The 15998-nt window shown below is 44.1% G+C and overlaps 2 protein-coding genes across 2 annotated transcripts in view; both read left to right on the top strand.

The window, feature by feature from the left end:
* The window catches only part of TMEM33 (transmembrane protein 33), a 185775-nt gene that overhangs the window by 37695 nt on the left and 132082 nt on the right, over nucleotides 1-15998 (top strand). The gene's annotated exons all lie outside the window — the stretch shown is intronic.
* Nucleotides 1-15998, top strand: part of LIMCH1 (LIM and calponin homology domains 1) — a 181275-nt gene that overhangs the window by 147660 nt on the left and 17617 nt on the right. The window contains exons 20-25 of the mRNA XM_049834791.1: nucleotides 189-410; nucleotides 9876-9969; nucleotides 12321-12493; nucleotides 13167-13272; nucleotides 14503-14577; nucleotides 15276-15304. Coding sequence (XP_049690748.1) covers nucleotides 189-410; nucleotides 9876-9969; nucleotides 12321-12493; nucleotides 13167-13272; nucleotides 14503-14577; nucleotides 15276-15304 — 699 coding nt within the window. The remainder of the gene's footprint in view (nucleotides 1-188; nucleotides 411-9875; nucleotides 9970-12320; nucleotides 12494-13166; nucleotides 13273-14502; nucleotides 14578-15275; nucleotides 15305-15998) is intronic.

Here is a 15998-nt window from a genome sequence, read left to right as displayed (position 1 = left end):
TTTGTTTGACACCCCTGGAATAGGGTTTTCTTCTGTTCTGTCTGATTGAATGAAACGTGTGCTTGGCTCTGTCCTTCACTAATGGCACAGGCTGTGTTAACAATTGTCATATCATGTTGAAGTCCTAATTTCCTAAATTCCTTTCAATGCTAATTGTCTCAGCATATTTATTTAACTGTATTCTGCAGGTAGATGGAAAAGTCAGCATGAATGGAGAAAATTTCAACGGCATGGAAGAGAAGGATAAAGAGTGTACAACAGTAATATTTACTCCTTCGCCAAGCAGATCTCTTAAATTTGATGGAGTAGCCAGAGGGGACAGGCCCCCGGTGGAATTGAAGAAGGACCCCACAAGTGTTGAGCTCAGTTTACAGAGGCCTGCCACTCAGAGTGTGCACAAAGAGCCAACAGTAAGACCAACACGAACAAACCAGCCTTACTTTCTCTGCCAATTTTCTGTCTCATAACGTATTTAATGACTAACTAATGAAACCCGAGTGCTTATGTTTGCTTTATTTCGAGAGGGTGTGCCCGGACCAGGATAAAAAAAAAAAAAGAAAATTCTTTATAAATTAAAGGCTTTTTCCTTTGGGATGTGGGTAGAGAAATGGGAGGGGAAGGTTCAAAAAACTTTTTGCAGCCAGCTTTTTTTTTTTTTTTTTTTTTTTGGAATGTCATGTAGCTGATAAGCATGCTTTAAATGTGCTGGGCCAGGGAGAAATCGACTCTGTGTCCCAGCTATTGTGCAGATTTATTCAGAGCTTCTCCTGATGGTAGCTGATTAGATCAGCAACATAACTGGACTGTGCAAGCCATTATAATTAGTCTCAGTTTTCAATTTTCAAAGAAGAGGATGTGGATGTGCTGGCAGTTTTGAGCATTCAGCTTTCATTCCCCTCTCAGAAATACTAGAAAAGGGGATAAGCTATTGAAATGCTCAGAGGGACCAACATGCTTCTTAATTGCCTTATCAAAGAAACAAATTAATTTTACCTTTTCATCTTTCTCTCTCCACCTCTTCCCCAGAGAAAAAGGCAGGAATAAAACTGAAGCGTATCACAGCAAGAATCTAGATGCTACAAAACTGTAATAAAAGTAGATGGTAAAAACAAGAAATAAGGACTGGACTGCAAATAAAGCATGTAAAAGGGTTGCAAACAAGTGGCAGGAGGGGGAATTCTCACCATTCTTTTCTGTGTAACAACAAAGAGAATCAGAGATGTGCTGAGAGTTGAAGTATGATAATTTTTTGCTTTCATCTCAAATTTCCAAAGCATTGGCCAGATGGATAACAGGGAGCAGGCAGGGATCTGTCCTGAGGAGTGATGGTTCGTTCATGCCAAAGGGCTTGTGTCTTATCTTACTCCTCTGCTTCATGCCAGTCTCTGATCATGGACAACCAAGCCGTGGAGCCTGCAGCAAGCAGGCTGGGATATGCTGTGAGCATGGACTTGATCCTGTCAGAGGGAACTGGTATAGAGTCAAAAGTGAATGATTTGCAGGAAAGCAGGCAGGGATGGCAGAGCAGAGGCTGCTCCTGTCAGAATGAATTGGTTGTAAAGGAAAAGCCAGGTAAGCATTGCATCTGATATGGGAAAGCTGGTAATGGGAATGTTTGGAGGACGGAGAAGAGCCTCGGCTTGCTGTAGATTAGAAGCACAATGGCGATCAGAAGAGTAGTCAAATGAAAGTGTTACCATCTCCTTTTTTAGGATTCCCAGACCAGTATAGCTGTGGAATAGTTGAGAGGAAATTCAGCAACAGAAACCACTGTTAGGGCTTGGGTGTGTTTGTACCTGTTTGACGCCTTCTCACGCTTCCCTTTCTAGAGCTTTGAAGGTGATGTGGCCAGCTGAACACAGATTTTTCTGTGTCCAGTTTCTGCTTCCAGTGTCTTAGCCCTTGTGGTGATACTGGCAAAGGAGGCAGAAGAGTTTGAATTCTCAGATTCCTTGTGACTCTGACACTTGCAGAATACCTCTTGGTTTGTAAGCTTGAGTGCACTTAATGATGAAGCCTTCTAGAGAGAACGAGTGTGCACCCAAATGGTGCTATTGACAGAGTTTCTCTGCTCTAGCTAGGGATTTTATATTGCTAGCTTCACGATTTCATCAATAATGTGACTGGATAGTGCAAATCATTATAATTGCTCCTGGCGCTTCAGCTTCAAGCAAAGGTACGTGTGTCAAGCATGTCAAGGGCAGAGCAAGAAGAGAAGACTGCTTTGAGGGGGATCTTACATGGGGAAACAAGTGGAATGCACTGCGCGTGATGGAGGGGGGAATAGAAGGAGACCTCCCTGTGGCTGGAAGGGAATTTGCCAGCCTAAAATAAGATTACAGATTCTGTTCTTTCTAGATGTTTGCTTCTCTTTACCCAGCTGCTTCATTTTAATTTTCCAGGTCCCCATGCCTTAAGCTAAGGCATGGGCAGTAATTTAGCTATTGAGCATACAGGAGTGCCCTGGTTCATGGGTAGGAAGGGCTTAGATGCCAGGTTACAGAGATGGGGCATGGTACTGACGCTCAGCTTCTTCACTCTGTGTGTTGGGGCACAGACCAGCAGCTCAATATGGGTGCAGTCGTTCTGGGGCCTTACCTGCAAGAATCGGGCAGATACACTGGACTCCCTTCACTCAGCCTTCTCGCTGTACCTATTTCACTTCAGTTTCTGGACAACTAACACAATGATGTCAGCCTGCATCTGCAGAGTCTGAAATGCTGAACTCCTCTCAGAAGGTACAACCCCTACTAGGACGGCTGGGAATCCAGATTAGGAAGGAAAAGAGCCTCCTGGGCTTGTCCCATTCCTCAAAGAAAGCAGCATTTTGCTGGGTAGGATACTGAGAAACTCTAGCTGTCACTGTGAGCCCTGCAGAGGGGAAGAAAGGGTTTGCTTTTTGCCCCAGCAGGGTGGGGCTTCCAAGCTACACGTTCTTGGAAGTAAGAAAGCCTTCTGAAGCTGCCACTGTATCACCTCCCACAAGGAGAAACCAGGGCTATAGTTTTTGTCTGATGCTTAACCCTACTGAATTTTTAGGAGAGAGGAGAAGACAACAGAAACAGGGATAGAAAAAGCAGCTGAGATGAAGAAGCAGAGCTGCCTGGAAGGGAAGGAACGACTACATTTATTTTGCCTTGAGAAACTTAGAAACTGAGCATGTTTTAAAAGCCTTTTCTAAACTTGCTTTCACTACCTTTATTTGTATACTTTCCTTTATTGATGTAGTTCTTGTTAGCTATGTTCTTCCCAGGCTTTGAATAAGATTCACAGGCACTAGTTCCTCTGCCTGTTAGAGATGCTGTTTCTAGGGCATTTTTTTCCCTCTGGTTGCTCTGAGATTTGTTTTGGGGTTGTATTTTATTCATTATTCATTTTCTGCTCCGAGTCGCTCTTGTGAAGTATATATTCCTTTTCATATATACGTTAGCTTTGGGCCTCCTGTCCTATCCTTCTGATTCTCTTCCTGTTCTTTGCATGCCCCTTCCTCCTCCATCCCTCTTAGGGCTGCTCCCCTGCTGTTTCAGTTCAGTTGTCAAATAGACTAGTCCTGTCTTCTCTCCACCTGGCAGACTTCCCTTTGAAGCTCTGTAGCCCGGCTCTAAATCTGTCCGGCTGGCCTCGGGCATTGTCTGCAATACTGGAAGATATTGTGCAGCTGTATTTCAACAGCTCTTTTGGCCTGAAGTTTGGAAAAAGGTTTAGTCAAGTTGCACCACTTCAAACGCTAATGTGATTTGAGGTTTTTGGGGAGCTAGAGAAGTGTAGGGATCATTTCGTATGGGTGAGATGTCAGCATTGGTTGTCTTTTTGATAGAGAACAACCCCATCTATATGTGAATCATATAATGACTGGCAGTCAGAGACTGATTGGGAAATGTATGTAACTCCTGCCAAAATCTACTATGAAATGAGATGCAAAAAGCTGCAGCAGGTGGGAAGGATGGTAAAGAAAAATATTCTTAAGAAACTATACTTGTGTCTGTAATGTATAGGTAGAATACTTAGCGGGGGGGGCGGCAGATTTTACAAGAGTCTTACCTTGACTCAAAGTAGCCTATCAAATTTAAGGCTAGGAAGGATAAATTTGACCTATAAGTAGGACAAAAATATACCACTGGTGTTTGTGGAGCAATGTGCTGTTAAGAGAGGCAGTAGGTGAAGCACACCTCTCTTATTGCAGCTGGAAAAACAGGGGCAAAGGCCCAAAGACTGACTGATCAGTCAGTGGCAATGCCAGCAATAACGTGAGAATCATCTCCTCACCCTGGTCCTACCTGTCGGCCATTAGGTTGTGTTTTCTTTCCATTATACAGAACAGTTGCGCACATTACAAATGCTGAGAAGTTGTATCCTCTAGCTCTTTGAATCAGAAGTTGGCAAAGTAAATTGTTTTGTTTTAAAACAATATTTGTGCAGATTTTAGTGTAGGGGGATTAATTTGTCAGTGAGTAACATCCCTTTATTTTAACCAATCTTTGTATGAGCATTTAGAAATTATTGGCTTGTTATAGCGCTAATTATAGCTTTGCTCTGATCAACCAAAAAAAAAAATAAATATAGGCAGCAACTTTAAAAAGATCAGGGCGGGGTGGTGATGGTGGCTTTCTTTTAATTTTTCACTAGCTAGCTTAAACTTGTCCATTTCTACTCACTGCATGCTTGGCACAAAATAAACTTTTTATATATATCCAAGTAACACTCTCCTTCATCTTCAAAAATCCACTGATTGAACTGAGATTAAAGTATAAGCTTTCTTGTGGTTGGGGATTGTTGGCCAAGCTACAGGAGAGCAGGGTTGAAATCCTGATTTGTACATATCTGGTAGGACAAGTCTTTGTTCTTTGATTCATTACAAGAAACACTTGTAGAGTAAGTACGTCTGTTCCAGATTGACAGCTTTGCCTTGAACCACACATGGGAAGATGCGTAGAGGGCTGGACTACCTGAAGGGAGAAAGGTTTAGGATGAGAAGTGAGAGCAGCAAAGCTTCAAAGCAGCTAGAAGGGAGCTCTGCTCAGGATTTGGTTACGAATCTAGCGTCCGTATCTCCCATCCTCCAGACACCCGTGCACTTTTTAGTGTCTGTGAGTGACAGGAGCTTATTTTACATCCCAATTGAGCAGTAATAACTCTAGAAAAACGGCTAGCAGGAATACACTATTTCTTGCAACACTTTCAAGGCCTCTCTGTCAATTACTGATCCGCCCTCATCTTTGGTTGTAATAGCTGGCTTGAGTGTAGCATTATATAGCTGCCAGATGAGGCAGATGACTTGACGTGTCAGAGCAGTGTTCTGGCTGTAGTACTACACTGGCATAGCATGTAAGGCCCTTAGCTGTGGCAGCCCAAGGTCATGCCACTGTTGCCACTCACAGCAACAGAAGATGCTAGCTTTGCTGAGGAAATCATCGTATGAAAATTTTGAAGTCAATGATAAGTGTATAGTTTCAATCACAGAAGTTTGAAAGATGTGCCAGGCAATTTCTACATGTGGCTATTGATACTGCAACTATTTTCATCCCTGAGTGATTTTTACAGAATTTTAACTGTACTTCTACCCTCATTCTTCCTGATACCTCTGCATTCTCGCTGCTTCCAGACAGCTTGTTTTGTCATGTTTTCATAGAAAATACAGTAACAATATTTCACATAATTTTGTGTACCAGTAGTGTTAATTGACCTACGTTTTGATTTAATTTACAATAAGGGTTAATAAAGTTCTACTGTAACTTCCTTTGGAGTGTGTATTCTTGTACTAGTTGTGATGTTCGGTGTTTTAGGAGTTCCTAGTTATTGTATTTGTAGGGTTTTTTAAGGATGTAAGTTTCTGCCACGGCAATAGGCCATGTGGCTATTTCTGGCTTGTATGGTCCTAATTAAAGAAATATTTGGACTGATGTCCTAGTTTATGGGATAAAAGTTCTCTCTGCCACAAACTGAACTAATTTATTTTCATGCCTAATAGGTGTTTGATAACACTACATAGTCAGCTGTGCCTGTGTCTTTGTTAAATTGATACCTTGGTTAGCAGACCTGGAGTGTTGCTTTGTCCTCTGTTACTTATGTGCTCATAACTGCAAATGCAACCACAATATTTAACTTTCCATCATGGACCAGGGCTTCTAAATCCTAAATGGGGAATTTCACTTCAACTTGTGGGTAGCTAGATGCATGGGGTAATAAAAACACCAATCCAAGTAGAAGCATTCTTCAGTTTTCGGGAGTTAGTGAGGCAGTCTTCACACCAGCCTGGATCTGGGGGCAGAGATAACCACAGCCCCTACGCAGCAAAGTTTTTCCTGCTTCCCTTGAAGGTTTCATTGCCTGTGGCCATGGACTAGCAGGTGTTGTGTGACCTTCCCTTGTAGACAGCTGCAGCAGAGCCAGCGTACGGAGTGGCTCTGTGGTCCTGCAGAATGACATCTCTGCCCGCATGGACACGTGTGGCTGCAGCGGGTTGGTGCCGAGAGGCTGCGTGGGTCCTTCATCCCAAAGCGTGGGAGCTACTCTGAAACACCTCAGAAACGTCACTCGCCAAGTTGTTTGGTTTTTCAGTGCCCATGTCAAAATACGATCCTCTTGGGTAGAATGAAATGTTCATATGCCTTTTTTTCATGTTCAGTGATAACATCATCATTTGATTACAAAATATTTATGAAATGTGAATGATGATAGTCTGTGCTAGAAAAGCCGTTTTATCAGCTGTATCGGTACAAGAATTTTCTTAAGTGTATCGTATACCTGTGGATAAAATACTAGATAATATTACATTACTTGGTATTATAAATAGAATTAGATATAGTGGGAATGAGAGTGTTCCCCAGTGAAGTTGACTTAATTTTTTTATAAATTACTTACTAATCAGTTTTATATTTTTAGCTTTATGTCACTGGCATTTAATTGCTTGGCAGAGGGAGGAGGAAGAGTCGAGTCTCGTGAGCAGGAACAGAACTTCGGCAGCATGCCATTGCAAAATTCAGTTTTCCTGCAGCAAGTAGTTGCTCGCTCTTTTTTTTTTTTTTTTTTTCCACTCCTCTTTGAAAGAATTTCTATAAATAACATCTATGTCTGTACCTGGTTCAACCTCCAGGATATAGGTTATGGGTAGATTTAGTTATTGCACTTGTGCAGGCTAGCTACGTGACACAGCACCATGTTTAGGTTCATGAGGTAACTCCAGACCCAGAGGTGACAAAAGTGCATCATGTCTGTGCATTAGCTGAGCTTTGTAAACCCTCTGAGAGCCCAGTGTGGCTGTGCTCTTTCCCAGCTCTAGATGCCATTGGCACTTTACTTCCCTGAGCGTATGTAACGCTGTTTTAACACTTTTTGTACCAGCCCCTGTTTATCACTGTTTATAGCTTTAAAGTCTCTGAGATTGAGGTTAAATCTGAAATATTTATTTATTTATTTATTTTAATTTTTCAGTTTGGACAGTTGCTTTTTGAGTGTGGAGGGTGAATTCCAGTGCTTTACCAAAAATAATAACAATATAAACATTAATAATTGAAATCTGCAACAATTTCTTTGGAAGGGCTTATGCTTTGGAGCAGTGGGTAGAGTTCTCAGGTATGTGCCGCTTGCTTTTTCCAGTTAAAATCTACCTTGTTTAGGGCAAACCCTGAGCTTTCGAAAATAGCCATTTGTTTAGGTTTAACGGAGGTTTGTAGGTTGTAGAATGACAAAATAGTTCAGGTTGTAGGTCTCTAGCTGAGTCTTCTGCTCAAAGCAGGATCAGGCATGAGATCAGACCGGGTTGCTAAGGGCTATATCATTCAAGTCTCGAAAACCTCTGAGGACAGAGATGGCACAACCTGTCTGGACAGCCTGTTACAGTGGCCTGAGTGTCTTCATGGAGAAAAGAAATACTGATTTCTGCGCTGAGCAAGGTTGGGAAGGGTTTCCAGTAGCTTCTCCCCTGGCTGCTGTTGTGTCAGGAGCCAGAACTGAAGCTGAAGGAGAAGTTTTCTTTAGTTGCAGTGTTCTCCTGCTGGGGCTTTCAGTGAGGAAGCTCTCACTGAAACACAGGCTGGCATCAAGACAAGCTAGGGAAGGGAGAGGTGGGTTATACGGCAGAAAAGAGCAACAGAATGGCAAGGGGCCAATTTCTGGGGCACAGGACTTGCGGTCTTTGGAGTATTTCTCTGAGGATTTTTTAGCCTGCGCCTCATCTCCAGTGACCGTCCCTCCTTGGAGTGTGTGACACATGGAGGGGGAGCTCCCTGCTTGCTTTGCTCCTGGCATAGGCACGCTCGCAGGTGGACGTGGTGGGGAGGAGGCCCTCAGACTTCCCATGCTGCCTTTTTGGAGCGTGTATTTCACCTTCTGCCTCATCCAGTTTGAGAACCGCTTTTAGGCAGGTGGGGGATGTGTCCCCATGCCTTGCTTGGGCAGAGGATGAGGGTAGGCAGAGGTGAGGGCGCAGTGGAAAGCGCCGGGCAGTGGGGAGGATGGCGGGCACCCAGCCCCAGCAGGCACCGGAGGAGACGCGCTGGCACTTCCAGAGGCTCGTGGCTGAGTTCTGGCGCCTGTTCCCGCTGTGAGGTGACGGCACAGCCCTTGGCAGCGTGGCCTCCTTCTGTTGTTTCCGGCACTGCTCGCTGCCTGCTGGGCTTGCCTGTCTCTCTGCCCCCGGCCGTGGCCCCACACCAGTCCCCATTTCCTCGCAGGGCATCTCCCCAGACACATTCCCTGCCCCTCTCCGGAGCGTGCCTCCCTCCAGGGAGGAGAAGAGAGGCAGGGATTCCCAAGCACGGCTGACAGCAAAGCTCTCTGGAGCCGAAGCGTGTCCGCAGGCGTTGGCGTCCTGTTGGCACTGCCAGCAGACGTCCCCGATGACCGAGCGGCGAGAGCCCGGGTCGGCTCTTCATGGGGCATGGACGGATGAGGGGCCGTAGGCTCACGTGGGTCTGTGGGGATGGGAAACAGGATCTGTGCAGAAGGTGGAGGTCTGAATCCTGTCCCCAGAAAAGAGGAAATTTCATCAGATTTCCTCCCTTGCAGCTGTTAATAAGATGGAGAGGTGGGAGGAGGACAGGAAAGCAAGTCTACAATAGACTATTTCTGAAATATGTTACTTTTTATTTCTAAAAGTAGTCTGCTTTTTTTATTTTCCTCTGTTCAATGTGCTATTTTCTGTATCTTTCATGCTTTAGAAGCACTGTGCGGTGGCTGATGGGTTTGCTGCAGATTTTTCCTAATTTGCCTACTGGGAAGGCAGATGTATGGTGGAAACTGCTAAATAGATCAGCTGAAGTCCTACCTTTGTTTTGACAGTGTGGTTTTAGATCTGCAACAGCCTTGTCCTGGGTCAGGAAGCTGGCTTTTCAAAGGGATTTGGATTATTGGCTGGATACGCTCTCACCGTATTTTTTCACTCCTCTCTTAATAGTGTTATAAGTATTTCATTACCTTTAATACTGACTCTGGCTTTTCCCTTCAGATAACAGATTGTTTAGACAACCGTGAAATAAAGGAAGTATTTAATTGCTTTGCTACTTTTCAAACCCTAGTACGTGCTATGTGTTCACTAATGCATACGTTTTTGTGTTATTCTGGAAGAGGAAACTAGGGGTGAAATGTATGCTTATCTCCAGCTAACACAATCCAAGATATCCTACAATTCTGAAAGCTTGTCGGAGCTATTCCAGACCGACGGCATGATGGTTGCTGATGAACGGTTTGAAAAGGAGATTAAAGCCCAGTGATTCAACACCCAAGCGGCACATACCGCTCCGAAACGTACTCCCCAGCTCCCTGGTGAGCTCTAAACCAGTCTGGTTCAAACACGTTACAAAGAAGCAGCAAGTACCGCCTTGAGGAATTAACGCATACTTTTATTTCCACTGTACTCACTGTGTTATTCTCTGCAGGCCTCCCCAGTGGAAGCGGAGAGAGCGGCCAGCCAGCAGGTCGAGGCCAGCCCTGGAAGCGCGGGACCTGGGAGCCCGGCCTGCCCGTCCCCAGGTGGGTTGCTGCTGGGGCTGCTGGTGCTGCTGGGGCTGCCCTCGCCCCTGCCTTTGCCCACCGGTGGGGCTGGGGTTTAAGCCCACCCTGCAGCAAGAGTCCCATAAGTGCATCTGCAGCGGCACCAAGAGGGTTTATTAGAAAACGCGGAAGATGTCAAAAAGCTCGACCTAGGAAAGAAATGTTTTGCAGTAAGAACGACCGTTCACTGCAGCCACCTCCCGAGGGACGTGGTCAAGTCCCCGTGGCAGGAGGTTTTCAAGGTGCGACCAAACGGGGGGCCAGACACTCGCCTTCCCCACGACAGGTGGGACCAGCCGATCTGTCGAGGTCCCCGCCAGCCTGGGCGGTTGCGGCAGTCTATGGTTGAGATGACAGACCTGGCTGCACCTCGCTCAGGATGCGGGTTGTCTGCTTTGCCGCTTGCGTGAGTGAAAAGCTGGCGCCACGGTGTGTTGCTACCAGAAAGCAAGCGGGGCAGAAACTGTCAGTAATAGCTTCTGTTTAACGCTTTCGACCCCCCTGCCAAGACGTTAAGAAATGGGGAAGAAGAACAAGAAGGGGCACTTCAGGCCTTGTAGGGGCTTTAAATGGACAGTATCGCGCACACTCCTGATTTTCTGCTTTAAAGCCTTTATGCATGATTCCTAATCTGGGGAAAGGAATTTGCTGGTGAAATTAGAAGCTATTTTCCTCAAAAGGGTCTGAAGCGTTACCTTTGAGTAGACGTTTTATGTACTGCCTGCTGTCACGCTAAGTTCATGGTCTTTTTTTTGTTGTTCATTTTTTTAAAATGGGTCTATCAAAGTTCAACTTGGTATGGGTAAGTAAAAAAAATACTATTTGAAGTAGGTATTTAAATGAGATCTCTGGCTGTAATTGGTATATAAGCATAACGCTCCTATTTGTTGAGGATAAATGTGACTTAAACAATTGATCTTTGCCCTCAAACATCAATTCCCCCAAGATTAGAAGCATATCCAGCCTTTTCTGGATGTGCTGCAAGACTCTGAAGCTCACGGGCTGTTAGCAAGGGCTCATTAGATGACTTAATTACTTCGGCTCGCAGGTGCCAAAGCACAGAGGTTAACAATCTTGAATTGCACCTGGCAGGTAACGTAGAAGCTGCAATCTTGTGGTGAACCAACCAAATTCTCCTCTCAAGAGTCAGCAGTGATGAGCTGGTGATATTTATCTACAAATCACAAAGCCACCTTGTGTCAGGCTCCACACCTGTGAGAAATGCTAAATGTTAAGTATTGATAGCAAAGTTTAATATTGGCTAGCAAGGAAAACCGAGATAGCATTGCAAAAGTTGAAATGGTAAAGGAACATGGGGTTTCATTACGTCTGCTTTGGAGGGATAGATGTGGTCCAAACTCTGTGACCTTCTTGTAGAATAAGCAAGCTCCTCTGCTGTCTAGTCCAAGACAGATATTTCCATGCTGTGACCCCTGTGCCACTAAATGGTGTGGGAACTGCTCCAAAGTGGTGTGCATCCCTTTCTTAGCTTACTGTCCTAGCCTGCCAAAAAGGTACATTCAGAAGCTGCCACTACTGCTGTGGTTGGAGAGGGGACAGAATGTGAAGCTGAGATTCTGCTTTAGGAGGTTAGGGAGATGACTGCGTGCTTATGCAGTGCCTGGGACGCTGGCAACTGCTCTGCTTCCAATGGTGGTACCAGCTGACAGTAGTTTAGCTGTCACGGTCCTCACCTGTAGGCCCGTGCGCTCCTGGTCCTTTGTCCCCTAAACCAGCATCAACTTGTTGGGGTTTTTTAAGACCTGAATGTCAACTAGCTTATTTCAGTCCAAGGCTTCCTGTTAGCAGAGTTTGTTTGCTGTCTGATGCTTGACTGACGTGGTTTAGTGGAAACAGGCAAGCTGAAATATCCTCCAGTGCTGACAGTGAGACTGTGTTAACTGTGATACACCTACTTGTCTGGGTAGCACCTTAGGATAGGATTCATCACACAACTTCAGTAAAGAGATCTATACCTCAGTAGGCATGTTGTAGGTTACAGCTCATCTCAGCCGAAAAGGAGTGTCTGAAATAGTTCAGGTGACTCTTCCCCAAGAACTACCTCTCTTTTGACTGTGAAGGGTGTTCCATGATGCCCAAGTCAAGTGTAAGCACCTATATTTTGTCAGGTGAATTTCACTCTTAAAGCCTTGTCTTCTCTGAGAGATTAATTTTGCCTGTGTTGAAGAAAGAAGATTATTTTTTCAAAACATCCAGTAAATGGGCTCACACTGTATCCAGTAAGAAATTAGATTGCAAGAAATAGGTCTACGTTCTATTTGAAAAAATATCTTAACCTTGTAACGTTACGTTTTATATGTGGGGTTTAGGTTCAGATGAAAAGCAATTCAAGTCAACTGCAGCTTGTGCCAGCCCTGTTGTGAAGAGATTAGAATTTCTTCCCAGTCCTGTCCCTTCAGAGGAAGCTGCTTCAAGTGAGAAAGATGTGAAGAAACCTGAAATGGAGCAGCAGAAGGAAGCAGAGCTTCCTGCTACACCAGAGGTATGTATGGGCAAGAAAGGAGAGGGAGCGGAAAACAAAACAAAAAAAAGAAGAAAGATCTCACACAGAAGTGTTTATTGTGCAAGTTGGTATTTTTCTCTATATAATGTCACTTCAGGAGTTCATTGAAAACAATCTGCCAGGGAACGACCCTGGAGGATAGTTTCTCTGCCAAATCCTATGGTCATCAGGGACTTCCCCCTCCAAAGGAGCTCTCCAGTGTCCGCTTGTAGTGTTTAAACCTGTAAACTGGCTGGAGCAGAAATGAGAACTTAACCTGCAAATGCCAGTCCCACCGTATGTTGGGAGGGCAGAGTATACAGAAGATGTAGACAGTGGGGCTTACCCTCTTGGTCCTCTTGAAGTGCTGAACGAGTGCAGGTGGTGACAGAGGTAACAAATGGCCATGACCATACTGCTCTGTCAGGTAAGTTAGATGTTGGTCCTGGGTTAGGGTTGGCTTTGGTGTGCAGGGCAGTGTGAATGTCAATAACAAACAGCTACCAGTTACTTCCAGGACTTCGGTACTGCAACTTCATGTTGTAATTCTGGAGATAAAGGCTTCATCTTTGATAATGTTGGTTCAGAAAATAACTAGAAAGGGTTTAAGTTAACCTTTGATTGAACCTGCTGATTTTTGAATGCTGTTTTCTGCTCCCAAATGTCTGAACAGGTGATGAAACCAAAAGCCCTGGATCAAGAGGGGAGTGTAGTATTGCCATTTTTAAAGAAATTACCCGAGACCAGCCAAGTTACTCTGCAGAATTCTGGTCTACCAGGTGAGCAAAAAGCATTTGGAGAACTCAGCTGGACAGTAACTGAATATGTGCATGTGGTCTTCAGAGAGAAGTGCCTAACGAATGACCTGGAGGGTTTTTGAGCTAAAAAAGTTGCATCTTACTGATATTGGTATTGTGGCTTGTGTGATGCAAAGGACTCTTCTGGCTGTTCCCCTTAAACACAACAGCAGAACTGTGACACAGCGGAGGGGGGCAGGGAGAGACCTATCTTGCACTTACCTGGCCTACCAATAAAAGTTGTATTATGTCAATGAATATTACATTTTATTAGTACTGCTGCTCACAGATGAAAATTGCTTAGCCATTGGTTTTATCTCACAATAAAAACTTCTGGAGATAAATTTTGCACTCGGCTGCTCATGTGGAGCTCCTTTTCATAGATGAACGATACACATTTCCGGCCAGATCCCTGAATTTGACCTGTGCCCATCACGAGTTCTTGTAAAGCAGAACTTTTTTTTTTTTTTTGCCTTCATGACAAAGTCTTGCTTGAGACTGATAATATTTAGTAGTTTGATTTTATGTTGACTTTAGAGATGCATATATGTAGGTATCGTGAAGGAAAGAGAAAGAAAAATCATCTGAAGTTTCCTTCCCCCTGAGAACTTACTAGGTTGTTAGTTTATGTGTAGGCAATATACTGATTATCCTAGTGTTTTCAAGATTGAAACTACTGAAGGTGATCCACTGTGGAAAACAAGATTTTCTGAAACGGAATAGAAGTCTCAGTTGTTTTAAGTGAGGAGGTGCTTTCCAAACAGTCTTTCAGAACAATGTCATTTTATGTTAGGCACGAATCAGTCCAAACGTCACGTAACAGATTGTAGGTGTCTCGCCTATTTTCTGAGTGATGCTGAAACACTTGGCTGCTCTCTAGTGTTCACAGCATGTACAGTGCTCAAAGGATCCCAAAATCCTTTAAAACGTGTATGAATGCAGGCACCACGCGAAGACTTGAAGGGGTGGCTGCCCTTGACTAGCGTTAGCGTGCTAGAGCTCTCGCGTAAGGTTCGGTGCCATGTTACAAAAGCAGCATTTAAATATGGGCAGCCTGTGGGATCTGCAGGTCCGTTGTAACCTAGCTGCAATGGGCCAAAGCGATTGTAGTGAAAATCCCTCTCGCGGCCGAGGTGGCTCGGGTCTGAGAGTCCATCGTCTCCTTTTGACCGCGCTGTGTTTCTTGTTTTGTCTCCGTGCCGTTGCCTGCAGAGCTGCCCCGCGGGGCCACGGTTCCGCTTAGGGTTCGCAACAGCTGGCGGCGCTCACAGTTTTTCTCGCAGTCAGGTAAATGCGGCGCCGACACCAGCTTCAGCCTCCAGTCGTAGGTGTCTTCCAATGTGGGGGCTGGGGTGAAAGCTGATGATCACGGGGACTTGTTCTGCCTCTCGCTTTCGTAGAAAGTTTCTATTCCTGCTGCACAGTTGACAAAGAGCTCTTGGGTTGCACCTTGTGATGCTCTGGTTTCAGGCACCCAAATGAAATCACTTGCCTGTAAATACCTTTTTCCTTAATTTCTTTAAATCAGCCTAATTTTCAAAGGCATTTGGATAGAAAATGGCAATGGTTCTCTTCGTAACTGTGGTGGCTCTCGAATAGCGTAGTCCCATCCTTTTAGCTTTGCTGTGCTTTTTCCTTCCTTGCACTGAATCACGAAGGGAAAAGTAGATCAAGGTAGGTAACACTGAGTGTCTGAACACTGCTAACGACTGTGGCCAGAAGTAGATGGCATTAGCTAGTGGTAGAGTAGAACCTGATGTTAGCTAATAATGTGCTGCTCTATACCCAGATAAAAAGTAGTTCTGTTGGTGATGGGCATAATCTGTTTTTCTGGTTTATTTGCTTGCAGTTCATCCTTGCGTTTGGTTGTGGGAGCAAATAGGAAACTAACATGAAGCTTTTTTATACAGATACAATGTAGCTTTAATTGTAGGCTAAGCGCATTTTGCTATGTTAAATTTAATCTTTTCCTGTTTTTTTAATAGCTGATTCTGATAGTGGTGACAAATCAAATGTGAGTACTTTTTTTGCATTGTCGTTTGGTTTAGAGATAACGTGTTTAGCAGAAGTGAATTTTTTATGCAACTGTCGTGTAACATCCCCAGATCAGAATGAGAATTTTTTTTTTCTCCTGGAAATGAGAGAGAAAAAATACAAGCCAAATCAAAACATGGTCTGAATATGGAATTTATGCATTCTCCTCTTATCCGGAGGGAATGGTAGCTATACGGTACTTGACTGCTGGAGCCACTAAAGCTTCACAATCTCGAAACAATATGTAACTCTAAACTATCCATTCTATTTTAGATGCATAGAAATTAGAGGAGACCACAATTCTACTGATTCCTCAATGAAAAAAAAACACAACCCTCCACAAATGCTACTCTGAAGTACACAGTATTTCATATTCTATTTGTCACATAAAAATAGACATCATTGCTTCCTATCAGATTCAAATACATCTTTTAGTGGAAAGGAATAGAACATCAAGTGTCTAGGATTGCCCTTGATTCTAAAGACTTTAAACATGTATCATGTAATGGGATCCTTAGTGAAGCCTGAGATTTTATTTCATTATGGATAAAAATTTAAAACAAGGCGATAGGCTGTTGTGCTGGCAGCCATATGAAATAAGAGAATATTTTTTACAATCACAAATTGCTTTGCATGTTGTGCAGAAGATTATAGAGAAGCAAAATAGATATTTT

The sequence above is a fragment of the Accipiter gentilis genome, chromosome 3, assembly GCF_929443795.1.
Source record: "Accipiter gentilis chromosome 3, bAccGen1.1, whole genome shotgun sequence".
Taxonomy (NCBI): domain Eukaryota; kingdom Metazoa; phylum Chordata; class Aves; order Accipitriformes; family Accipitridae; genus Astur; species Astur gentilis.
This window is presented reverse-complemented; position numbering and strand designations above follow the sequence as displayed.